General features: G+C 38.1%; 2 protein-coding genes across 4 annotated transcripts in view; both read right to left on the bottom strand.

Annotated features, from left to right (window-relative positions):
* Positions 1-8,875: 8,875 nt before the first annotated feature.
* ccl36.1 (chemokine (C-C motif) ligand 36, duplicate 1) lies at positions 8,876-13,864 on the bottom strand. Its single transcript, XM_006629676.3, has 3 exons — positions 13,717-13,864; positions 11,725-11,836; positions 8,876-9,929 (listed from the first exon to the last, which is right to left on the bottom strand). Exons 1-3 carry the CDS (start codon positions 13,784-13,786, stop codon positions 9,833-9,835), a joined length of 279 nt encoding a protein of 92 aa, XP_006629739.1. The 5' UTR covers positions 13,787-13,864; the 3' UTR covers positions 8,876-9,832.
* A 3,613-nt stretch (positions 13,865-17,477) lies between these two features.
* The window catches only part of tbc1d14 (TBC1 domain family, member 14), a 66,590-nt gene continuing 57,343 nt past the window's right edge, over positions 17,478-26,724 (bottom strand). For all 3 annotated transcript variants that reach the window (XM_015344933.2, XM_015344932.2, XM_006629675.3), the window contains 3 exons: positions 24,661-24,770; positions 22,055-22,313; positions 17,478-21,155 (listed from right to left, as the gene is read on the bottom strand). In XM_015344933.2, coding sequence (XP_015200419.1) covers positions 21,090-21,155; positions 22,055-22,313; positions 24,661-24,770 — 435 coding nt within the window. In that variant the 3' untranslated portion in view covers positions 17,478-21,089. The remainder of the gene's footprint in view (positions 21,156-22,054; positions 22,314-24,660; positions 24,771-26,724) is intronic.

The raw sequence follows: 26,724 nt of genomic DNA on the forward strand, positions 1-26,724 counted from the left end.
TTTAAAACTCTTTCAGGTCCAGCTCATCACATGAGTCCAATCAACTGACTCATCAACATTTGTGCCTGTACAAATAAATATATTTTATTTGTAAAATAATGCAATTGAGGTGATCTATCGTTTATACAACAGCTACAGTCACTGAAATGTAACACGGTCAGGCATGAATGATAAATTTAGCAACATGATGCCAAATATGTTTAATTAATGTCCTTACTCTGTAAATTTAAGTTTTCTTAAAAGATACATGTATACATAGAACTATGCAGACAGTAATTTCCCTGCAAATTCAAAGATATGAATATTTGTACCAATATAAAGCTCCAATAAAAAGTCTAAACAAAAAAAAAACTGTATTGAGAAAATTCAAGTGCTCTTTCACAAAAAAGTAATGAAAGGTTAATCTTGACAAACCAGAGGAATATATACTTAGTCTTCACATGTCTGATACATCATAGATAACTGAACATAGATAACATAGATTCACTTTTTTTATTATGCCAAACAAAGTGGTTTCATGCTATAAATATAAAATGTGTTAATATTAAAAACTCTCGAGTAATAATACTTTTATCACACCTCTCTTTTAAATGCTCTTCCATGTAGCTTTCTCTCTGTCCACTGTGTCCTCTGATTTCTTTCGCTGTTGTAGTTTCCACTTGCAGGCTTTGATTAGTGTTTCACTGTTCATTGGTACCTTGAGGGCTGAGAATAAGTGAATCAGGTCCCCTCACAGTCTTCAAAACTAAAAAAGTAAGACACTCCTTTACACCTGGGAATTATCTGGCTGTTCAATCTGTAACATTCTTTATCTGTCCTTTACACTATACTTTAAATAGTTTAGCATTCTGTTTTCCCTCATTAGTGCTAGACACAGATGTCTAGCAGATGTAAATATATATCCAAAAACACCTACAGTAGGTTTTTGATCATAAACAGCTTCTTCAAGCTCATTATTTGCTATCATATATTTTTGGTAAATGTTTTCACTACGTGCATGGAGTGTTCTGCACCTGTCTACATTAACTGTCATCTACCAAGTGCTTTCTCTCCCAGTACTATCCTTGAATGATTGCTGAAAGAGTTCTGTTGATGGCCAATGAATAACACTTCATGTTTTCATAAGAACAACTGGTAAAATAACATCAGGCCCTGGAGCTTTTTTTTAACTTAAGTGCTTCTAGTAACTGGCACACTTCTGCCTCTTATATGCTAATAATACTTAATATGAAACTCTTTTTCACTTCAGACTCAGGAATTGTGTTGTCTTCGTCCTCAATGAACACTTTAAATATCATTCTCATATATTAGCTATTTCATTGTCTAGACATTTCTAAATTCTCATATCTCAAAAACGTTTTAATATAATTAGCACAAACTAATATTATACTTCATCCTTTACCGTTCTATTTCTGTCTTAATTCTGAAACCATTTATGATTTATTTTATTCCTGGGTGGCACAGTGGTGTAGTGTTTGTTTTAGTGTTTAAATAGGGGCCCTGGATTTAATTCCTGGGGTGCTATCTATGTGGAGTTTGTATGTTCTCCCCATGTTTGTGTAGGTTTTTGACAGGTGCACTGGTTTCCTCCCACAGTCCAAAGACATGCTGGTAGGCTAATTGTCTTCTGGGAAAACTGGCACTGGTGTGAATGTGTGCGTGTTTGTATCCTGCGATGGACCTGACCATAGTGTACCCTGTTGCTTGCTGGGTTAGACTCTGGTCCCCCACAGCCCTGTATGAGATAAAGTAGTTAGCCCCTTGATTTACTCATACTCAGGATAAATATGTTAATCCCAAAAGTTTAGTGCTTTAGGAGCATCTCTTTAAGATGTTAACATCCATTCTCTAGTATACCCATCTAGTCCCATTCTGCTTCTCTTTAGCTCATTTTCTTTCCTCCATAGTCTGATTTAGGTTAGTGAAAAACTATTGATTTCGGCTCTACCCATACAGTGGAAGTTTACAACACTTCAAAGCACATTATTTTATGATCACAGTTTTGTTTTTCTACCAAAATAAACTTTATTTCACAAAATAACATCTCACAATAAATACACACTCTAATAAATTAACCTACATCAACTAAAAACTTTCTTTATCAGGTGATTGTCCATTATCAATCAATGCAAGTGGATGTTGGGGCTGGATTTGTACAATGAGAGAGTCCCTCCAAGCCCTACCACTTGCTTTTGTCCTTGCCTTTTCCCTGTCCCTGGCCCTGAAACTGTGGTTGTCCAGTTCCCGCAGGAGCTCAGGAAACAGGGTCCTCTTGATTATTTGAAGTATTTATATAAAGGCCCAAGGTGCAGACAGGTGTAAGTTGCTCCAAGAGGAAGTGTGGGCAGAAGGAGAGGAGGTGAGGACCTCCAGATGGGAGTACGTGATGGACTGCGAAATTTTGTGGTCCAGGCTCTGGAAGGTGAAGCTCCATTGCATTATAACTTCATGATCCAGGCAGTCTACAACGTCTTACCTTTCCCCTTTCTGTTGGGGCACAAGCGGCTCACGAGCATGCCTGTTGTGTCCAGGGACGAGGGACGCTGGAGCACACCCTCTACTGTTATCCAAAAAGCCTTGCAAAAGGTTGCTATGGAAGGCGCCACGACCAGGTGCTGAAGGCCTTCGCGGACACTTTTTGTAGAGCCATCAACAATAGTAAATACCAGCACCCAGCAAGCTTGACCATTCAACAGAGCCAAGTAGCAGCCATGGTTGTGGCCCAAAGTGTCAGCTGGTTGCCTGGTAATGGCGAAAGACTGGCAGCTGAAGTCTCCTGACACCGTTGCAGTGACCCGCACTGCTGTCCAAAACATCTAAGCAGGTGGTTATGCTAGAACTAACGGATCCATGGGAAGACAGCCAGCAGCCGTATCACTCTGCAACTCACAACTGGCAACCCACTGAAGCTCAGCAGGTGTGAGCCTGGTCAGTACCTGGATGGGAGACCTCCTGGGAAAAGCTAAGGTTGCTGCTAGAAGAGGTGTCAGTGGGGCCAGCAGGGGGCACTCACTCTGCAGTCCATGTGGATCCTAATACCCCAGTATAGTGCTGGGGACACTATACTGTAAACAGGCATAAAACCGAGGTCCTGACTCTCTGTGGCCATTAAAAATCTCAAGGCATTTCGGGAAAAGAGTAGTGGTGTAACCCTGGTGTCCTGGCCAAATTTCCCATTGGCCCTTACAATCATGGCCTCCTAATAATCCCCATCTATGAATTGGCTTCATTACTCTGCTCTCCTCCTCACTGATAGCTGATGTGTGGTGAGTGTTCTGGCCTTGCATCATCCAGGTGGTGGAGGGGGGTCCCTATTACTTGTAAAGCGCTTTGAGTGGAGTGTACAGAAAAGCCCTATATAAGTGTAAGCAATTTTTAGACAGGATGGAGGAGGCAAGACAGTCAAGTATAAAGGTTAACAGTGCCGTGGGATGGGAGGAAGACCACTATGTGAGCCTGTCAAGGGGTAAGCAAGAGCAAGGCTCACAGATCCACTTTAGAGGCTGCAAAAAGAGTCTTGAGATGGCTAGGGATCAGGAAGACTGGCCAACCTGGCCACAGGCTGGGACTTCATCGACCTTGGCTGGGTGTTGTGGGCAAGAGTGTCTGATGTTGAAAGACCCGAAAACACCAAGCGACCCCAGGTAACATCACGGATGATATGTCCAGGGGCTTCAGAGCATGGATTTTTAAACAAACAGACTAGATCAAGACAAGCTTTGCCTCTTGTATGGAAACATTTCAATTTCACTTCACTTCACTTCAGCATCTTTTCTTCTGCTCAAGGGCCTGTCTGTCAGGAGTAAGGAAGACAGACAAAAAAAAAAGTAAGACAGAAATCCTCAACAGTCACTTGCTTTAAGGCTGCCAACAGAATAGCAGTGATGACCAGCTGTGGTGGTTTCATGTTGACTGCAGCAGGACTGTTTTTGAGTGTCCGCAGGCTCTTCAGAGCAGAGAGTGATCCTGTCATCCTCCAGTAAGGGAGTTCTTATGTATGATAGTTTCTCTGTAAAACCGTTATCTTTTACCCATTTATGCTTCATCACTTTGAGCAGGCAAAATCGTGGTTAGATTAAATATCCAAATTTGTCAAAACAATGATTCTCAGCAGAAGGCAAAACATTCATCTGTGAATTCTTCTCTGAACCTTCTTTCCTCTCTAATCTGTTCTGATGATGCTGTTGTGTTATTTCTTACAAGAAATGTAGAACATTGCCCCTTTGGTGATAATATTGTAGGGGAAAAAGATCAAGAGAGAACGCTATCTCTCCTTGGGGATAAATGCCAACAAAAGAGTGTTAAGAAAGAAAAGATACACAGAGGTGAATTGTGAAAAATCAGAGTTACCGGCTGCTAAACTGGAAGAGGTAAACATGGTTGATGTGTGCTCTATCAAGATTAGAGCTATTCTGCTTGAAGCACAGAATACATTATTTCCAGGTGTAAGTAAATCATAGGGTGTAGAGCAGAGGGCAAATGGTTTAGTTGATCTATTAGACAAAAAATAAGGAGAAAGAGAGCACTTTATAAAATTATATTTCAATGAGCAGGATCCAATTAACAAAATGGAATACATTGAATTGCAAGCATAGGGAAAATGGAAAATGGATACTGGAAAGGCTCTGAGAGAGGTAGCACACATTATTGCAATGGACGCTACAATAGTGTGGCAGACTATAATGATTATGACCATTATGATCTGAAAAAGAACCAAAAGACGCATTGTCATTCGGGAAATGTATAAGTGCTCAGAGAAGGAAGAGGAGAATCTGTCTGTCCCAAGCCTCAGCACAGGAAGGGACAAAAATATTAAGATGTGCTTATGACAGAGGGAGGCCTCTACTGGACAAGAAGAAGGGCCCAGGATAAATTAATAACTAATGGAGCGAGGCACTGTCTAGGAAGAATGAGCAGTCATGCATTGGACTAAGTGAGTTAAAGGCTCTATCACTTGGAAAGGAGTGACCTAGCCCTGAACAAGCACTGATGGGGAGGGGGGGGTGAAACATCAGTGTCTTCAAAGGAATACAGGTTTTGTGAAAAGACGAAAAGTGTCCAAGAAGGTGACAGACTGTTTACAACACTGGAAAACACAGATGGCCTAAACAGTGAAGGGGGAATGGCTAGTATATTAAATAAAGTGTTTATACTAAATCATGAGGGTACCGCAGGTACTACCAAAACTCAAGATAAATGAGAGTATTCCACAAACTAGTAGTATTCAAGTAAAGAGATGATATTAATAGGCTGTTAAACTTTTCCAATAGTCACTCAAGAGTGGGGTTATACCCATTGACTGAAAAATTATGAAACCATGAAAAAGGTGATAACCAGTCCAAGTAATGACACACTGTAGAAACCAAGAGATTCGAGCCTGAGGTGTTAATTTGTCAAGCCAAGCTTTATTGTATGTATACTGTACAAGGAACAACACAATGAGGATTATTGTTGTTGTTGTTCAAAGGGGATATGGCTCCCCACAGTTTATATACACTTTTCTCTACACCCCCCTTCGCCTGTCTTTAAGGTACTTTCTCAAGAAACTCAAGGTCTCAGAAAGCAATTAAAATATTACTTCCTTATCAGGGAGTTTAGTACAGAGAGGGAGAAGCATCTGTGTTACAGCAAGCGTGAAGGTTAGAGTTTAGCATGTGAATCCAGCAGGAGTTCACAGCTCCTACCCCTACATGGGTACAGAGTAACATACAGCTTCTGCTAGCAGACTCCATCACACATCAATAAGTCTTGCATCACACATAAGGTTAGAGAAATAGTAATTAGAACTAAACGGTTGGATCACCTGTTTGGCAATAAGATTCTCAGATAGTCAACACAAGAGTTATAAAAGGTAGTTTTTGTTTAACTATTAAAGTTCTTTAAACAAAGACAGTAATGGATATATACAGACAATATGAAATAGCATATTTAGATTTTCAGACTTTGCTGAAGGTCCTCAAGATTTAAGACCTCTTAAATAGAAAGTAGTTGGCATCGAAGGTAATGCATGTATTTGAATCAAGAAACTGGTAAATGAACAGAAAACTGTTAAGGGATAAATTTTCAGTTTGGGTTGATGTCGTTACTAGAGTACTACAGGGGTCTGCATCATGACCACAGCTCTTCCTGTTTCATATCAAAGATTTAAGACTTTTTACTCTTTATTTTATATGTACAAGTCACAATATCCATCAAGCAGCACAGTGCTTAACAGTGGTGCCTTGCAACGCTGGCATCTGGAGTTCAATTCCAGACCTGGGGTGCTAACTGTGTGGAGTTTGCATGTTCTCCCTGTCTTTGCACAGGTTTTTTTCTGGCTGCTCTGGTTTCCTCTCATAGTTCAAAGACATGCTGGTGGGTTCATTGGCTTTTGGGAAATTTGTCCCTGTCCAGAGTGCACCCTGCTTTGTGCCCGATGCTTGCTGGGACAGGTTCCAGGTCCTCTGTGATCCTGAACTGGAAGAAGTGGTTACAAAATGGGTGGATGGATAATAAATTATACACAAGCATTTTGAAACTGAAACATTTCTGGGGAAGCTTAAATATAATAGACCTACACTTACAATGTAATCTATTATAAAGAAACATCAATCTATAATTGGAGAATTAAATCCACAACACAGTAATTTTCATTATGGCAGGTAGTCTGTACCAACCTGCCTGTGAAATACAAGAAAGGCAATTCATAGCTGCATATGTGTCTCAGAGAATGTGAAACAGCCGAGTAAGATCAGTAAATTATACAACAAGCTTTAGAGAAGGTCTAAAGTGCTGAAAAGGCAAAAATCAATAATGGCATGAGGTTCAAGTCTTGGAGTATTTACGTATCAGGAAAAGACATCACAGATGTATCAGTTAAGATGTTTATCCTGAATATAACATTAATTTTACCGGTCATCATAAGTGTCAAGATGTTTGAGTGGGGAGCTGTATCAGCATATGATTTTCAATCTATCTGGGCTCTGAACAGCCTCAATCAGTTCATTATTGGCTTGATTGGAATAATTTAATACCTTCACTTGGCTTTTCTGGTACAGCTGCTTTAAAGAAATCTGGGAGACATGCAGATGTGTCGATTATTAAATATGCCTCTGATCTCTTTCATCACCCTAAAGCGCTGGACTGAGAACTTGATTAATTCATTGTAAAACAAGTCCATTACTCTCACACTTTCGTTTGTTTAAAGGAAAGTAGTTGTAAAAAAAAACTTTTACAATTTGAAAAGCAAACGCTGTCATGCCCCACCCAGCAAGCGCCGGTGATCGGTCCTGCATACACACGCGAAACGGCACACCTGCCGACAGACTTTCACAGCGGGCGGCTAATTCATCCATTACTTAACTATTCGTTCCCTCGCCCTTCACTCAGAGGTCTGTCATAAGCTGAGCTTTTGTACGTTTGCAACTTCGTAGTTTCCTTACGCTGGTTTTGTTTTTCCTCTACGTTTTTTGTGCTTAATTATTTTCAGCGCTTTTTGTTCTTTGCTACTACAGGGCTACAGCTCTGCAGCCTCGAGTGCTGGATTTGTTCTTGCGTCTTTTCTTTTTGGCTTCCCTTTTTTACTTTTGTTGCGGTGTTCCGCACCTCGCTGTTGCCCAAGACCTGCCTAAGAGCTGTGAGCTCTCGGACGCGGCTATTTTTCTCATCTCGCTGCGTCATCACAAATACTACTGAAACTATTAAACTGCATTGATGTAACTTTTGATGTGTTAAAAATAAAAAACAATTTGTAAAATAAAATATAATTAAGAGTGTACAAGTCATGAAAATATATTAATAGACCCATGTTATGAACAGTTCGGTAGTTTAACATTGCAGCCTCTCAACGCTGGGGCCCTGGGTTCAGTTCAAGACTTTGGGAATCCCAACCACCCAGAGGAAAACTACGCGCAGATAGCATCCAGAGTCCTAGAACAAAGTGGTAGATTAATTAGCTTCTGGGAAATCTGGCCCCATGTGTGTCGGAGTTTGTTTGTGTGTCCTGTAATGGACTGGCTGGCTTCCTATCCAGAGCGTATCCTGCCTTGTTCCCATTGCTGGCTGGAATAGGCTCTGGCTCCACTGCCACTCTGAATTGGAAGAAGAGATTAGAAAATGGATGGATATATAGTTATTCGGTCATGTTATTTTCATTTATTCCTTATTTGCAAGTAATTGAAATAGAAATAGATACTTGGCAACAAGTATTGTTTGAGGCTTGTTCAACATCTAATCTACCAATGCTCCAATCATTTCTAAAAACTTATTTTAATATCCTGGAAATGTAGGCATTAATATCAATGCTGAACGCTACTTAACCCCTTGTGTGTCTGTTCAAACGGGTGGGCGAAACATAATAAACACAGGTACAGTATCATCATTTTGTCTAGGGAAATATAAATTTCTGATTTTCTAAATGTTTGCTCAGTGCGGTGTCAGTGTAGGAGGTCCACAAAATTTCACCTCGCTGCTTAAGTACTACCTAGTATTTAAGAAGTGCATGGTAGTATTTTAAAGAGCTCCAGAAAGGTCAGAACAATTCAGACTGCTGTCTGTTGCAAGTATTGATTTTCCCAAATAATCAAGCATAAGTTAACTGTTTTAAAACTTAAGCAGCTGAACTACCTTAGAAAGATTCAGCAGAGCAGCAATTTGGTTATACATCATTCTCAACAGTGACTTTGGCCACAGAGCTGCCAACAGAAAAGCAGCGATGACTAGCTGAGATGGTTTCATGTTTTCCAGCAGAGATAGTCATTGTTTTTTTTTAAAAAAACTGTCACCACAAGCATATCCAGTCATTTTAGAGGTAAAAGAAAAATTGCTAATGAGGAAAGCAATAAGCATTGACAATTTAAATTATAAGTCAGGCTCCATTCAGAAACAGTAAAAAGTGTGCTCTGGACAATTTTCTTTAATTTTTAAAATTATACATTGTCACAGTTCCTTTTTTCATATTGATTATGACACAACAGAGACAAATGCATTGACATACAGTATTATCAAAACATTTTAAGAGGTTATTGGTATATTTTCCATACAAGCTTGCTACAGCAAGTGCCAAGTGCCATCTGAGTCAGACAGATTAAAAGGATAAAATAAAGTGCTTTCTTAAAAGCTTGAATTTTTATAGCAATGTTCAAATGATTACACAAATTAAAAATAAAACCTGACCATGTTATTTGAGTAGCATATAAGAGAACATGCTACAGACTAATAGTGACACACTGCATCACTTACACCACTGTGTGCTTCACATAATGTACATATCGAGAGGGTCAAGAGTTAACCAGGGGGACAACTAGAAAAGATGTATTTGCTAAGAGTAGAAGACAACTACTCTTACAGTACATATGAATAGGAAACATAAAGGAGTATATTAGTTTTAACAACAAAATCAGTAGGTTTCAAGCACAGAAAGTATAGTATTTGTATGTTACATGTATTGTTTGAACAAAGCATTCTTTCTTTGCCAACATTTTGTTTCATGAACCAATGTTCTCCTCACAGAAGTGTGAATTTATCATTTCCACCTAACTAGAAATGCTTCAGTCCCTGAGCTAAGTATACTGCGTAAATATATACATATAAATGTTTAATGCTAATGAAATGCCATTATATTTTTCAGAGAAATAAGGCTAAAAGGCCTGGCTTCTAAATATGTGCAGTATAAAAAAGGATAGAGAAAATACTTTTTAAAATTATGCTAAATCTAAATTTCTAGCAGGAATAGATGCATGATGCATGAGGAACATGATGAAATATGTAACACCGTGTCAGCATTTCCAACAAAAGGAAGAAACACAGGATGACAATGAAGAGATCTTACATCTCCCAACACTTTCATCAAACATTACTTAAGAAGTTTTTCATCCAAATAACTGATAACTTGTTTAACCCAGTCAATTCTGGGATCGGCACAGATCCGAAATCCTTTCATCGAGGTAAAGCTGAAAAATAAAAGAATTCAAAGAAATTTGACAGAATTCAGAAACCTGAAGAATTGTACAGGTTTTCCACATCTTTTCTATTTCACAATTAGAGAAAGATAGGGGCTGCCATTGTATTATATTGCCATAAAGTTAAAAAGCAACTCCATATAAACTCAAAATCTAATTCATTTTGGGATGAACACTTCTATTCATGAAGCAAGGGAATTGTGAAGAACAAATTGTGTAAAACCTATCCTTATATATTTATATACAGAGCCTTGCAAAAGTATTCACAATTATCATATTTTGTCGCTTTAAAGCTTTCCGATAAAGCTTTTCAGTCAAAAACAAAAAATATGAAAGACAAAATGACTTGTTTTCATTTCAAGCTGTGGAATCCTAACTTAATTTAAATGCAAATTATTTTAATGAGCCACGCAATCAATTGAGTGGTGAGGGGTGCCACCATGTAGTCAGTGACAACATTGAAAAATGGCTGAGATGGGAGAAAATATGCACCAGTCAACAACATCCACAAAGCTGGACTGTATAACAGTGTGGAAATCCCATCTCACCTCCCTCACAGAATTTATAATAAAGCACCTGAATGATCCTGCAAAAATATGGCAAAATGTGTCGTGATAACGACGCCAAATTGGACATTTTTGTTCTAGATGCTAACTGTGATGTTTGGCACAGACCCAAGACAGCACATATCCCAGTCAACACCATCCCTATGGTCAAGTTTGGTGGTAGAACCATCAGGCTATAAATATGCTTGTCCTCAGCAGAGATTGGAAAGCTTGTTGAGATTGAAAAAATAATCAGTTTGCGAAAAATATCAAATGGGGACAAAAATTCAGGACAATGATCCAAAGGTTTAGTCCAGAGCTACACTGGAGTGGTTTAGGAATAAGGAAGTGTTCTTGAATGGCCCAGTCAAAGTCCTGACATGAATTATATTGAGAATCTGTGTGAAGACCTGAAACCTTCGGTTTGTAAAAGTGGTCCATAAAGATTTGCAGCTGTAATTGCTGTTAAATGTGCCACCCAATATTCAACAGTTCTGTTTTTCTCTGTAGTTTTTGTTGACATTTTCTATATCACAAAAAGCATCCCATTTTTAATAAAATCTTAAGTTTAAAAAAGTATTCCGATTTTGAAAGGGTCTAAATACTTATGAAAGGCTCAGATATATATGATGAAAATATGGGAATTAAAGCCTTTCCACCTTCCTTTTTAGACTAGAAACTAGGCGGTTTAAAGACTCAGACTCATTGCTAATAACTTTTGGTTCTAATACTCATTGGCTGCAATTTTAGTGCCTCTCAGTATATAATTAATCTTCAAACCTGATCAAGTAAGAATGCAAAAATTCTGTCTGCTAGGACACTATATATTTCCATTGCTCTTCATGATAACCCAATCAGGTTTCATAAGATGGTATCTGCATGCCAAAACAAACAAAATATCATATTTGAGGTCATTGTTTGAAAATTAGAATTACACTTAATACATCACATTTTCTTATATATATGGATGTAGGTGATCAAAATAACTGCGAAAAATAACACACATGAAAATCTTTCCAACATGTTTATGTTGCATGGATAACTTACCTAGAAGTTTTAGATTGTGTCAACAAACCTGCTTTTATGCTGTATACTGAGAAGCACAGAAAACAACTGCATCCAATAGAATTTGCTGCGTTTTTAATTTATAAAATGCTTTTCAATTTATAAAGTTACCCCACTTTGTTTCAGCATTAATTTAATTAAATGATTAATTAAATGAAATCTTAATCAATACTTACATCACACCCTTTTTGGAGCAATCTTTTCGAGTGAGCTCATATTTCACTACGAGGCGTTTAAAAATCCGTTTTGGATAGTAATTGAAACAACACTCCGATGGCAAATTGGAATCTAAAGAAAGGACAAATATGCCTGTTTAAAAGTGTGAATTGTATGCTGATGTTCATAATTCAATCTCCATTTAAAAAAAATCACCAGTGAATTCAAATACCATAATGGTTTTCTATCCAAACTGCCAAGACTTCAATCAGCTCCATTAACTATAGTGTGATTTACGCCTTAATCTAATATAAGATATACAAGACAAATATATAAGACAAGTAATTAATGTGAAAGCATTTTTCACAAAGAAACATAACTGCTGACCAGAAAAGTTGCACAACACCATAATCTTTATCATGACTCTGGAGTAACTTCCCTGGGACAAACAAAAAGGGCAAATCGGGGCTGCATGGGTTCCTCAGAGAATTTATTAAATAGGGGAGTAAGTTGAGAAAAGGGTGACAGTGGTACAATGTTGCACTGGAGCCCTGGGTACAATTACTGCTATCTGCATGTTCTTCCAGTGATCACGTGTGTTTTTCCTATGGGTGCCCCAGTATCCTCCTACAGTTCAAAGACATACTGGTACAGTAGGTAAACTGGCTTCTGGAGAAACTGGGCCTGCTAAGAGTGTGTGCATGTTTGCGTCTGTGTGTGCCCTGCGATGGACTGGCATCCTGCCCAGGGTGTGCACTGCCTTGTGCCAGTTGCTTTGTTGCTTGCTGGGATAGGCACCAGCTCATCGGCCACCCTGTATTGGATAAAGCTGTAAGAAAATGAATGGATAGGATGAACAAATTACACGACAAGAGCTTTGTAAAAGAAGTATATGTTTCAGTGCTGAAAAGGTACATTTCAATAATGTTGGTAGGTTAATGTCTGGGAATATTTATGCATGTGAAGAAATGTTGCGATTTAAATTAGAGGCTCTTTACAGTATTGGCACTTTCATAAACAGGTCTGAAAGTACTTCATAATTATATTGTTTTACTGCATCTGTTTCACTTTGAATGCCTAGAAATAGTGAAATGAAAATTATTTTAAGCTACTTTTTAAACTCAGCAGTGGAGATTCCAGAGTTCTTCATTAAATTTGTTTTGAAAAGTAATAATTCTCATAATAAACTGGGCTCATGTTGTTCTTACCTATTCTTAGTTTAAAAATCACAATACAAAATATTACCATGGAAAAGAAAACTGGGGGTTTATTTATTTTCCCCCATCAAATACTTTTGGGGTTCTAGGAACAATTTGAAGGCAACGGGGAACAGAATTTATGTCTTTACTCAAGACATAATTCTCTTTCATAAATCTCAGAGTCTTCAAGACTCAAGTTCCTCCCAGCCCCATTATTTATGCTGTTTTTACAAGAGCAAGAATGTATATCTACAGTAATCCGATTTTTAGTAATTTGTTGATACTACACTGAATAAAATGAATGTCTGATATTAAAAGCATTCATGCATCAAAACACTTTCATGACAACATGAGCTCCTACCTGCCTGATATGAGCCTGACACCAAATGTGTCCTGAATGTATTTGACGATGCCCCACAGGCTGCCAAGTTAATTTAGAACCTGGTTAGGCATCCTGTATATGGTGACAATGAAGTGTATGACAATTGGCAATCACAATAATGCGGCTTGGCAATCGAGGGCTTAACCTTGTTGATTTTCAGCAGAGGAAAACCTAAATCTAGCAAAAAAGCCAACTGGAATATTGTGCACGGGTTTACAAATGGTTTGTGACAAGCCAATATGTTGCCGATCTCTCATTGAAAACATCAAGGCGTAAAACATCCCTTCACATCACGATGTCTAACCTACCCTGCTTTACCAATGGTGACAGCCAACATCTTGCCTATCTCCTGTGCAGGGACCGGTTCTACCTTTCCTCAGAATTAAAGAAGAAGGGCAATAACAGACACAAAAGCAAAGACAGTCACTTACTTTGGCTCAGAGCAGGGGCACAAAGGGCTGCCAACAGGAGAGCAGCGAGGACCAGTTGGGACGGCTTCATGGTTTTCACAGCAGGGCTGGAGGTGAATCCAGGGGTGTCTCCAGAAGAGTGTCTGTGGGGACTTCTGAGCAGAGACCAGTCCTTTCCTCTTATAAGGGAGCTGGTGGGTGGGGTGGGGGCTGGAGGTGAAGGCGGTGTATGTTGGGGAGTGGGAGTGTTTCCATTTCATTTGGGTTACAGAAGGGCTGTCACTGTTTGGTGAAAGATGCAGAGAGCTACTCGTTTGGTTAATAACGCAGGCTGTAGGTCTTCAGCAGGAAGCAAGAAGTGAAACTGCTGCAAACGTACTCTTTACTGGACCTTAAAATATACTTGGTGACTGAACACGAAGGCCCAGGCACATTTAACACAAACTGTGGTTAACACCCCATCCTCTATGGTGGTGTAGCAGTATTTCTTAGAACTAAAGCAGAACATTGCCCAGTTGGTGCTAATACTCCCAGAGAGGGCTAGTGTGTTAAGAGGAAGGTATTTCTTTTTGAGGTCAAAGTTAACTGGACACAACAACTTACATAGTGATAGATTTCTTTAAAAATGCTTTGGCAAAGAATCCTCTAATTCTTGTGAAGTTCTAAAGGCCCATTTGAGTGTGAGAGCACTGTCCAGTCAGGATTATACTTCAATTAACCTATGTGCAGCAAAGCTAAAGACTTCAACTCATACCACAAGCAGTTAGTAAACACAACACCCGTTTTCATACTTGTGGTTTAAGTGATGGAACAAACCCACACAAACACGGGGAGAACATACAAACTTCACACAGCTGGCGCCAGGGCCCCAAGGCCTAACCACTGTGCCTCCGTGACCTACAATTTAAACAATTAATTCTAATTTAAGGCTCTAAACAAGAGCTCCTTCCCATCCACTGCAAAATAATTTGATCTGCTTTTGACAGGTTACTGCTGCTAACATGGAGTGAACATAATTAGAAACCATGGTATAATTCAATGCCTTAGTAGAAACACAACTTTTGACCAATGGAATCCAAGATATGCTAATTTACTGCAGATGACTGAAGTACAGTAAAATGTATTATTCAAAGCAGAGCACACAATCATCTCCACTATAAACAATGCTGAATGCATTTAATCAAACTAGTGCTTAAGCCACACTGGAAAAGTGTATGCAAAAATGTTGGAGCAGAGCACCTCTGCTTTGCACTGTGTACATGGACCAAATTTCCACAGAAGCAAACCCAGAACCAGAAGCCTTGAATGAGATGCTGTTTGCTGATGACCAAAGCCTTGTAAATGAAGACGAGGAGAAGGCTGATAATGACCAGCCCAAATACAATTTGTGAAGAGTACGATATGAAAATCAGTGGAAGCCAGAGTGAATCAAAGATAAGCAGAATACCCACTGGCCTCAACATCAATGGCACACGTTTAACAAGTATCCAAATTCAAATGTAAACGAGAATGTAAACTCGCCACCTGTCAAATGAGATGTGTGAGACGAGCTGCCAACAAGGCCAGATGAAACAAGAAATGAAAGAATTAAGAGAAATGGTGGGAGCTACACAAGTCCACCACTACATGCAACAGCAGACTAGATGGTATAGTCCTCTTGCTTGCATGGCCACTAACCAACTGGCATACAGAGCATATAACAGTTGGACATCAGGGTACAAGGCAAGAGGTCGACAAAGAAAAGGCTGGATTATGTGAGGAAGAAGAATCTATCCACCTGAAGAAGGCTCTACAGCCGAAATGTTGTATTTCTTTTCTTCTCTTTTCAGCGTGGAATAAACCTTTACTTGTTCCTAAATTAATTTAGCTGCATACAATTGCCTTAACAAGTCACTAGTTGACAGTGTGCAATGATAGTGGTTCACAGGATTACATAATACACCTGGTTTTTGTAATGTCACTCAGTCAGGTAGACAGGTATTTCAAGCAAAGATTCAACCATTAAGACCAAGCAATTTCCAAACAACTTTGGTAAAGAGCTTCTTAAAGGCACAGGCCGGCACACGGAAATTTTAAAGACACTCGTCATCTCTTTGAGCACGGTGACGTCGATCATTTTTCCCCAATACTTACGTCAAATGGGGGAACTGAACAAAATAAATGACATGGTTTTAACACATGCATGCAAAATAATAGCCAGAAACAAAAGCCACAACTCTATACTTTTGCCTAATGTTAATCCTTGATCTAAAATACAAGTTTTATCAATACACAAAAAATGAAAATTTCACTACACTCCCAATTCTTACACTTTTCACTGTATGTGTCTTATTAGTAAGAAAGTATATAACCTTTGAGTGGCCCCAATTTGAACCCTTCTAAGAACTGGTAGAAGGCTAGAAATCTGTTCAAATTTGATTCCCAAACTGGAGAGACCTGGAGCAAATATGCTAATAAAAATGGACAAAAGTTCACGGGTATGAATTCTTACAGAATTGACAGAATTCAATATTTTCTTTAGTTCTTGTTGACATTTACTGTAATTCATCTTGCCCTTAGAAGTATTTAGTCCCAGTATCCAAGTTTTGAATAAAATATTTTAGAAAAGGAGTATGCATCTTTTTTTTTTAAATGCCACAAAATAGAACACTAGGGTCTGAATACTTTTGCAAGGCTCTGTATATGAAAGGTCAAGGGAGGTTAGTAGTTCTGGTTTCATTTACGTTTTCCTACCTTTGCACTAGGAACCAACACAAATTATTAATCCGTAGTGCTTGGAATACAAATGCAAAAAAGCCTAACACTGCTGTTACAGTGAGATTAGGATGAGGATGATGATGTGAAGAGTAAGAAAGGATACTAACAACAAGCACTCACTCACAGGTGGCTTCAAATGACCAGCAAGTGTTAATTTAATAAAAATCAATCTCACAGATACAATAATGATCAAATGGAAGGTTGAGCAACTAATTTACTTCAGTGGAATATCTGAGACAAGCATGCAAATAGGGTGTCGGGTTATGTTGTGGTTTTTCTTCTAGTTATTAAAAATAGGCTGGTAAAATTTCCCTGTTATTTCACTTATTTACCATGATACCATTATATCATCACAATCTTAATAATTTAGTGACATTTTAAACCCACATTAACAGTTCAACGAAGGATAAATAGTATTAGAAAACTAAGTACTTTATATTTTGTATTACCACTTCTGCCTTTTAACATGATACCTGTGTATGACTTCGTCCGGAATTAGAAAACTAAGCCCTGGCACCAACATCCACCTTGGATTCAAATGAGCTTTTAACCATATTTAGATGAATAAAAACAGAATTCAAATTTTTCACAAACTGTGCAATCAAATATTGCCCAGGGTCAACAACCCTCTTTCTTTTAAAGCACAAAATGGATTTATGAATTTTAATGTTTTAATATATGAATATCCAAGGCATGAAATATCCCTAATAAACCCCATAAAGCTGTTTTTTAACTTCAGTTGTGTGAATTAATATGTAGCTTCATGCTTAAACACCTAAAAAAGATGTAAACAGGTAGCTCTAATCCTAAAATAGCATATCCCTTTTGTAACATTCACATAACATAGCCTTAAAAAGGATATTACTCATGTGTTACGGGTATAACAACTCATCTGTAAAGTTACCACACAGTTACAAAAATTGCCATGTTTTTTAGTTCATGTTCATGCTCTTACAATGGTCCATCGCCTCCTTCTGAAAATCTAAGAAGACACAAAAACTCAAAAAGCAGAAACTACAGTCATATACAGTAAATGAACCCAATGGTTTATTTACAGGGCTTTATTTAATAAAACAATATATACACTTCAAGTGAAAGACAGTTCCAGTTTCTTTTCCAGTTCTCCAAAATGAACTAAATGTAGGTCCCTTGGATATTTGGTATATTTATACATTAAAATGAAGGAAAGAACATTTAAAATGTTTTTAAAACATGGTTCCTCAGATGGAATTGCATTATCCAGCACAGCCATACAGACCATCTTTTAGAATTTGTATATTAAAACACAGAAAAGAAAGAATATAAAATTAACATTTTCCATCACTCATGATTTAAGTGGGAAAAAAAACTTAACTTGTTGCAGTCTTCTAAAAAAAAAGACAAAAAATTTCAATGTGCACACAAAGGAATGTTTTATCTTGGTTGGAAACAAACTACAGTATATCCTGAACATTATCAGTGAAGACAGAAGGAGTAACAGGCTGTTGGTTTTCTATATTAGTGTAGAATAATAATTATGAGCATGGACATTTTAACTGAATAAAACATTCACACATATCCAACTGACGTGACATTATAAATACCAGAAGTCTTGAGACTGCAAATTCTATGAAAAAGGTTGAAATGCTTACACTTCAAGGCAACTTACAGAATTCTGCACTGTTCAACCTGGAATGTAGGTGCACACATTCAATTCTCAATTAACTCTTAGCTGTGTACAGGGCATTACATTTACATATTTGTAACTGAAATAACAGCACTCAAACTTAGGGCCCTTAATTTCGTAATGAAATGACAAAGATTTCAAGGATTGGCGCTTTCATGATGTCCACACAGGCAGAGAAAGCTCACTCAAGCCTGCATGAGAAATCTGTGTTCATCACAAATTTCCCAGACTTGTGGATTACTTAAAGTAACCAACCAACACCTGTGAGAGATGAAGAAGACATAAAACACTGTAAAAACCTACGCAAAGCTCATTATTGCAATATATTTTTCTGAATCACAGAAGTACTAAGGAGTGTATATTACACACACTGAGTATCCAGTGTAAGGAAAAACCACACGTGTGGGGAAAAGAATGGGAACTACACCACAGTGTGCAGGACAGCACGCCTCTGTGAATAGACCGAGTCAGTTTCCAGAATTTAAAAAACAGAAGTACGCCATGGAAACCAAAAGGTAGTTTTTTCATTCTGAATCCTACATGGAATAAACATGTTTGGACAGCTGTTAAAAGGGACCTTCTCTTTAACACAACGCAACAGGAAAGTGTTATCTTTTTTCTTCCGCAAAAAGAAGCATGATATTAAGTTCGAAAAGCTTCCGAAAATGTCTGCACAGAGGTTACTTCCTCCTCGCACTTGAAGATGATGGCTGTGTGGCACACCAGTACGCACAGCTCTTCCATTTGCAAGTGTTGTTTGTAAAGTGCACAATAAACGGACGATGGAAATTCATCCAACTGAGGGACGGCACACAAATAAGTCACTTTAAAAACTACATTTGGGAATGCCAGACCATTCGCAAACAAGACGAGAATCGCACTTGATGATAACCAACATGGATCAAAAGCTTTTGAAGTAAAATGCAGGGCAACACACTGAAAAATACAGACAGGAAGAGGAAAAATTAAGTCTGTTCACCAAAAAGCCACCACGATATTTCATATAGGAAAGGCACCTTCACCACAGAAATACAAGTCTGTGGGCCTAGTGTTAAATGCCAGTACATTACTGAATCTAAATACACCTACCTCTCCTGTACCGATATATTTATAGGTTACATCTCAAATGATTCGTTGATTAAATTGTGTTCTTCTGCTGAGCATACCATCTAAAGTTCTACCAAATTCAGGATGTAATTATTATATTAACCAGACTACCATGTATGGCTTAAAAACTTTAAGAAAAACATTATGACAGTGTGATGTAGTTGAAATATTTCCATTTGGCTCAGGCAACCTGCACATACAGTGTTCCCTGCAACCAATCCTCTATCAATGGGGTTAAATCAGAATTCTGTTGTACTGATATATATAGTTCAGTATAAGGATGCAAATGTTCCAATTTTTTGGAATGAAATTTAAATATTCATATATGGAAAGCACAGCCTTTAGTAGAAGGAACAATTCTAAATCGTATGTCTCAGAGCCATAGTCTTATAGCTCAAAATCTTAAAGAAAGGTGTCAGGTTTTGTTTATACCTGATCAGACATTAAGAAGTTGGGTTTGAAATAAAACAATTCCTGTAAACAGCAACTAAGCATTCATATGTGGTCTATCGAGTCCTAAGAAACACACTAATTGAAGGTTCACTTCTGAAAATTTGCAACAGAGGAAAAACGCTGCTTGTTCTTGTTTACTTAGGATTCTGACTTGATTAGTCCATAACGAAACAGAAAACATTGTGTACACTGAATAGATAAGAATAACACTGAGCGGAAAAGCCACAAATATGTGCCCCAAGATTCAAAACACGAATGAAAGATGAGTTATAATAAGGCATTAATCACAATTCTCATAAAACAACTGCACCTCACCTCTTTTCTATTGCACATCAAAATCAGATCAGTAGCAAAAAAAGACATTTGGTGAAGCAGACTCAGTCAACGGGTTTCAACGTTTCTGACTGCACCCTTATGTACAAAAAGAACGTCAGTAAATTTAAAGCAATATTCAACATTAACACAGATCATACTATACATAGAAAATTGTACATTTTTTCAGAAGCTAATAACTGCCACACTGAAAAGTACCTCAGCACATAAATAATGAGTTAATCAAACACATTCAGACGTATAAAAGCAACAATGAATTACAGCATGTAAAGTTGAAAAGAAATATAGAAATAACATTTAGAATGAAAAACGTCACATGAAAAGTTAACCGTGCAAAAAAGAGGCAGCACACATGCTTTACAGAAGCACTTACTCTAAATTAGTTTTTGCATTGCTTATTCTCTACGTACCACTTTGGGTTTAAAACTTCATCCGCAATTTCAAGCACTTCAAGCTCTGAGTCTGAAAAGGAACTTGAATCACACGGCACAAAAACTTGATTTTCTTTTTCCTCAGTGTTTCTTACAACACCCAGACAAAAACTGAATTGTCACCACTTATTCCAGTAATTGGACTGCCAACTACAGTACCTTGAGCAACGTGAACAAATGTACAAACGCCTAAATGCCTTGCAAATTTAAACTCTTACCTCTCACCTGTTTGTACCCATTCCCTTGGCCCTTCAATGAATAATGTATGCCGACAAAATCAAATGTAACAAACATTTCAAACCACAGTCAACAGACAACAAAAAAGGAAAAATGCCCAAAGGAAAGGAAGTTCATTTTGGAATTCGCATCATTTTCAGTATAAAACTTGATTAAAAGATGGAAGGTTTACATTCTGACATTTCTTAAACACCTGTACTCCAGATGTTGTAACTGGACAAGGTAAAGAAGGTTTAAGGCTTAAGTTCTTGGTAAAATATACACAGGTTAAGGCCAAGTCCAGTGTGAAGACTACATAATAAGTTCTCCAGATGAGATTCTTTAAGCTTTACAATACATTAGGATCCAGTGTCAGAGCCTGCTCTACGTTTCAACAAGTTGTTCCTCATTTTAATGTCTTTTTTTGAACCTCAGCGCTTTAATACAGGACTTCCTCGCTCCTGCTCACGGTAGTCCTTCTGCAACGCCTGAAGTACCTGAAACAAAATAATGAAGATGAATGAAGTCTGACACATACTGTGGATATGCAGTGCTAAGCCATTAATCTTTCTGAATGATGTCCTTACAGTGGCGTACTCCTTTTCACAACAGGACTAAAATCCCAGAATGGGTGTGAGGCGAAAACAAAAACAGCCAATCTATGGTTTACAATAACAGATGTCCTGTTCAATTCTGGACTGTAATAAACCGTGAGATTAAAGGGCCTCGTCAATATACAAGCATGCAACTGCAAATCGGCCAATAATAATGAAATACAAAATGACAGAGTGAGAGGTTTTCGAAAGAATACTGAGAGGTATTTGAGGCAAAGGCAAATAGCGAAACCAAATTAATATTTTAACAGGCCACTAAACGCTGCAGGAAAAAAATATCATTTTCAGCCTTAACAGATCCTTGTACACAGAAAGTAAGAGTAAGAATTTAACAATTGCAATAATCTGTAACCTGTTTTACAATGGTTAATACATATTTAATGTTTATTTCTATATTTACTATTTTTATTCAACATAAAGTATAACAAAATTCTGAGATACAATGACATTTTTAGACGGCATTACTTTAGGTGTTCAAAAGGCAAGTTTGTTTTTGAAAGTGTGAAACTGCATTTTTGTTCTAGCACCTAGAGCCAAAGAAGAACCCTGAATTAATCCCTTTCTCTATCCAATGTCTTTGGAAGACCAAAACTTGATTAATCTCAGGGATGTGAAATAAAAACTAATTGCAGTTTCAATATCATAAAAACATATAAGCACTCATTTTCCAAAGCAAGAAATTATCTGACAAAGGTTAGCAATGGAATGGAATACTGTATTGCTCATTTTAAATCATGTAGGACAGCATGTTCTAACTTTCAAACTCCTTGGTCTATACCTACCTGAGTCCACTTCTTATTCCTGCTTTGCATCTGAATGGAAGCGATGGCTATAAACAGTTCATCTGGTGAGATGTCCTCTGGCAGCTTGGTAAGGAACTGGGCATTGTGGATAAAGTCCATTTTGGTAAGAATGTCCTCGTAAAGCTTCAAGATGCCCAAGGCCGTGCGAAAGAGAAACTCGTCCCCATCACGGCAGAAAACGTCCCAGACACGGCAAGCCAGGTCCAGAGGCAAGGACTTGCTGTACAACGTGAAAATCCTGCATGGACACAAGAGCAGGACCCTTGCCTCAGTATCCCAGTAATGCTTACAAAGACATGATCAAAAGGCACCGCAGTGTTTAACAGACTTCGTTCAGACCATTTTCTTAACACCTCAGATAAACGTTTGCATTTGTAAAAGCTAATTGATGGGCTCAACAGAAAGCTCTGAAAAACATCTTTAGCAGAGATATTACTGCATTTTGTCACACTCTACTCTTAATAGAATATATTGTGATATTATAGCAGATAAAAAAAGAAATTAAACCAATGACAAAATGTTGATAAGATTTTATATTATTAAACTAATTAACAGACGAAGTGTTATTTATCACATTTAATGAGGCCAAGGGCGATCCTTCACTGTTATAGCAACAGTTGAACTAAAACACTTTCCACTACATTTATTTGACTGAACACTGTGCCATACCTACTCAACCACTGATACAAATGCAAGAAGATGATCCCTGCAGCCTCCTCACAAATATCCATTTTATCTCACAGGTATTTTGCAATCAGGACTCCAAGCCTGCCCTGAAAAGGTTTCACTATATCCCCAGCTTTCAGACAGGGTGCATTATACCGATACTGAGATACCGAGCACTTAACATCAAGTTATGTCCACAATGTCAAAACACAGACTTCAGAAAAACTAACGGTCCTAACCCAAAAAGTGTGGATCAGATCCAAATGGAACTACCATAACCATCTTTATACAACATTTGTCTTAAAAATAAGATCACTATATAGCACACTGCTATTCTGCCTGAAAAGCAACAGACATCAGGCCAGACATCTGGTTTCATCATGTTTCACTTCGCCACTCTCAGTCTGTCCTCACTTTTGCCCTTCCTGATCTAGTTCAATCCTCCATGTGCAGTATTCCCTAAAGAGGTCATCCTGACGTAGTTATACAATCAGCTGAGAAGTAAGACAGCTGACTACTCATATCGACTGTAGAGCTTTCTTCAGGTATAAACCCCTAACACTGGTGTGAAATGCTGCCAAAGAGCTGCTTTTGTAACTTTTCAACTTTTTTAGAGTGGATTTAATCTCTGCTTGTTCCTTTACACCTCCTACCTGTTGCAGTTTCCCCTCTCGTACCTCTATCTACTACTATTACACAGCACACAACAAATATGTCAAGGAAAGTCCTGTATTAATTTTTAAAAATAAAATATGGTCAACATTCTAAACTACTTGCCAGTAAACAAAATACTTTTTCAAAAACAAATTCGTAAAGGACTCAAATGAAATCGCACTTTTTTTCTGTGTAAATGAGACCTTAACCATTGGCAAGACTTATCAGAACTTCTAAGTCAATTAAACCTTGAATATGGACTACACCCAGCAGTTGCTGTGAAGAGAGGATGCTGGTTTTGCTCTGAAGATAAAAAAAACATGAACCATACCAGCAGGAAGAGGGTGCAGGTTGCTTTTATAAACCTTTTGACCACCACTAAAACCTCAAACATAGCACAAGACCTCTGGTGCACGTCAATACCATCAGTTCCATTTCTTGGCAATGTTAAGTATTTAAAACAAGCTGCTTTTTTATGCTACTGTTCTCTTTTACACTCCAAAGTATTAAGCACAAACTAAAAAACAGATTTGGTAAAGTCCGCACCAATGAGTACTATGGCCTTAAAAAACAATCTTGAGTACTTGGCAATATCGTGATTATAATAATACAGTATATTTTGCTGGAGGCTTTTTTTTTCTATTTGGCCTCTTATCTGGTGTGGTATCTAAAAGGTATTCTGCAAATTAGCTTCTTCAAAGGCTGTGCAGAGGAAACAATTCAGTACAGCCTTAGTCCACGGTGTGAATCACAGATGCAGTATTAATACACTTTGTGCTATCACTTCCTGTTACTTGGCATTTCAGAAGAAAAAAACAAAATGAAAATTGGAAATGACTATTTGAAAGGAATTTTCACATGATTAGTCAAAACAAGCTGAAGTGATGATCAAAGCAATACGTCTCCGGAGCTTCAAAGTAATTTTCTAGACGATTTAAACAATTCAGTTATATCTCCCATTTTGCTGTCTGTATGTCAGTACAACCAGAACTCCCATCCTCCGTAAACTGAACTAGGTTTCTCTTTAAATCTCAAGTGAACGACAGTTCTTCTGTTCACATACAGTACACGTCACTAATCTAGCTACAGGTCATTAGAAGGGCTAACTGCAACAAGCAAAAAATCTTCAATCTTGTAAATGAAGGGGTCAGTTTCCTTTTTAATACACAAGATATTTCTTGTGAATTCTGGAAATTCAACATACTTTCAGAAGCAAAATACTTCCAGAAAAACCTCAGGAATTTGGTGGCACGTGTGATACTTACCAGTCAATTAAATATATATCTGGGGTTAAGTTATTCTGCTTAAAGTGTGCAAACAGCTTTGGTAGATTTTCTTCAAAGAACACTTCAAATGCTGCAAAATAGGTCAACATCTATAAAAGAAAGGAAACGCAATCATTAGAAAACTCAGACAACTTCAGTATGAGTATCTCATGTGGTCCTTTAAAAGAAATGTCGTGAACCAACAGATGTCTGTGGGATATACAAAGTCAATATAAATTGGAGGGAATAAACCACAGCAGCCAATTTCTATATTCAAGTGTTTCTATAAGGTAATGTGTCACAGACTTTTTCAGGGGGGCAAAGCTCACACACACATAAGTTAGCTTCCTGAATTGCTATTCAAGACTGATTCAGCTAATGTCATTTAATATATCTTACAAAGATACAGATTTTAAACACATTTTCTGTTTCTATAACTACAATTTAAACGAAGAGATAAAAATCAAATAATAAATGTTCAGAGACTGTCCAGTTGTTAAATACATCACTAGAGTGATAAAAAAAAACTGATAAAGCTTGTTGCTGGTTAAAGTCCTTTGTTAAAGATCTAACAAGAGTCAATGATTTGCAGTATTTTTACATTTTTATCAGTAACCGTGGTCAAGAAAGGATTGTTGTTCCCAAAAAGGATGGAAAAGGATGTGTAGAAGTTGCTTGAGAAAACAAAAAAACAGCCAGGCCACTCAAAGCTTCAAGGCAGACATGTCTGGGAATTTAGCTTGAGAAAATAGGTTCATCTTAAGATGAAGAAATCTTACATTTCAGAGGAATCCATGCTTGTTGCGAATTAATTTTTTAGCAGCCATATCACCCTGCAACTCACAACTGGCAGCCCACTGAAGCTAAGCAGGTGTGAGCCTAGTCAGTACCTGGATGGGAGACCTCCTGGGTTGCTGGTGGAAGAGGTGTTAGTGGGGCCAGCAGGGGGCACTCACCCTGCGGTCCATGTGGGTCCTAATGCCCCAGTATAGCGACGGGGACACTATACTGTAAACGGGCGCCGTCCTTCGGATGAGACGTAAAATCGAGGTCCTGACTCTCTGTGGTCATTAAAAATCCCAGGGTGCTTCTCGAAAAGAGTAGGGGTGTAACCCTGGTGTCCTGGCCAAATTTCCATTTGGCCCTTACCAATCATGGCCTCCTAATAATCCCCCTCTATGAAGTGGCTTCATTACTCTGCTCTCCTCCCCACTGATAGCTGATGTGTGGTGAGTGTTCTGGCGCACTATGGCTGCCGTCGCATCATCCAGGTGGATGCTGCACATTGGTGGTGGTGGAGGGGAGTCCCCATTACCTGTAAAGCACTTTGAGTGGAGTGTCCAGAAAAGCGCTATATAAGTGTAAGCAATTATAATTATTATTATTAATTTTAATTTTATAGGTAGCTATAATATGTATTCGCACATTACCAGGTGCTATTTTGCATAAAATGGGTGCAGATCTTGGTAGAATATACAATTTATTCTATCGTAAAACACGGCAAGATTATAGTTGTATTGAAATACAATCAATTCAAACCCTGTAATAAGTATCTCTTGATTCAAACTTTTTTTTAACTGATAACAGTCTAGTGCAGTGGTTCTCAAACTGTGGTACACGTACCGGCAGTTGTACGTGGCGTGCCGCCAGGTGGTACGCCAAATGACCCTGGAACTGTGTCGTGTGCGCTGAAAAAACCGGGACAGGTTTTCATACTTTGTATTTTAATACGTGTCGAATACGCAGCCCACGTACTATGATACAGTGCACGCTAATACTTCAGTGGACACAAGAGATACTCTGTAATTCTAAACCACTCTACAGGAATGCGTTCTACGGATGCAAGTGGCCAATTGTATTTAAAAAAGCTACTGTATCTCCAGCAAACAGGGAGGAAGGAGAATGTGCGTGATTTTGGAACAATGCCAACGTTGTAAACACAGGAATGCATAGAAATACGTGCTACGAACGCTGGTAATCTTGTGAGCACAGGAAAGCGTGATAGGTAACAGAAAAATATTTAAGAACTGTTCTAAGTTAATTTGAGAAAAATACACAGAGCGT

This window comes from Lepisosteus oculatus, chromosome 1 (assembly GCF_040954835.1).
Source record: "Lepisosteus oculatus isolate fLepOcu1 chromosome 1, fLepOcu1.hap2, whole genome shotgun sequence".
NCBI lineage: Eukaryota > Metazoa > Chordata > Actinopteri > Semionotiformes > Lepisosteidae > Lepisosteus > Lepisosteus oculatus.

Coding starts and splice junctions, on each gene's coding strand:
- ccl36.1 (XM_006629676.3), bottom strand. CDS start 13,786: ATGAAGCCGTCCCAACTGGTCCTCGCTGCTCTCCTGTTGGCAGCCCTT. Junction 11,837..13,716: donor TGCCCCTGCTCTGAGCCAAA/GTAAGTGACTGT, acceptor TCCTTTCTTTAG/ATTCCAATTTGCCATCGGAG. Junction 9,930..11,724: donor TGCTCCAAAAAGGGTGTGAT/GTAAGTATTGAT, acceptor TTTATTTTTCAG/CTTTACCTCGATGAAAGGAT.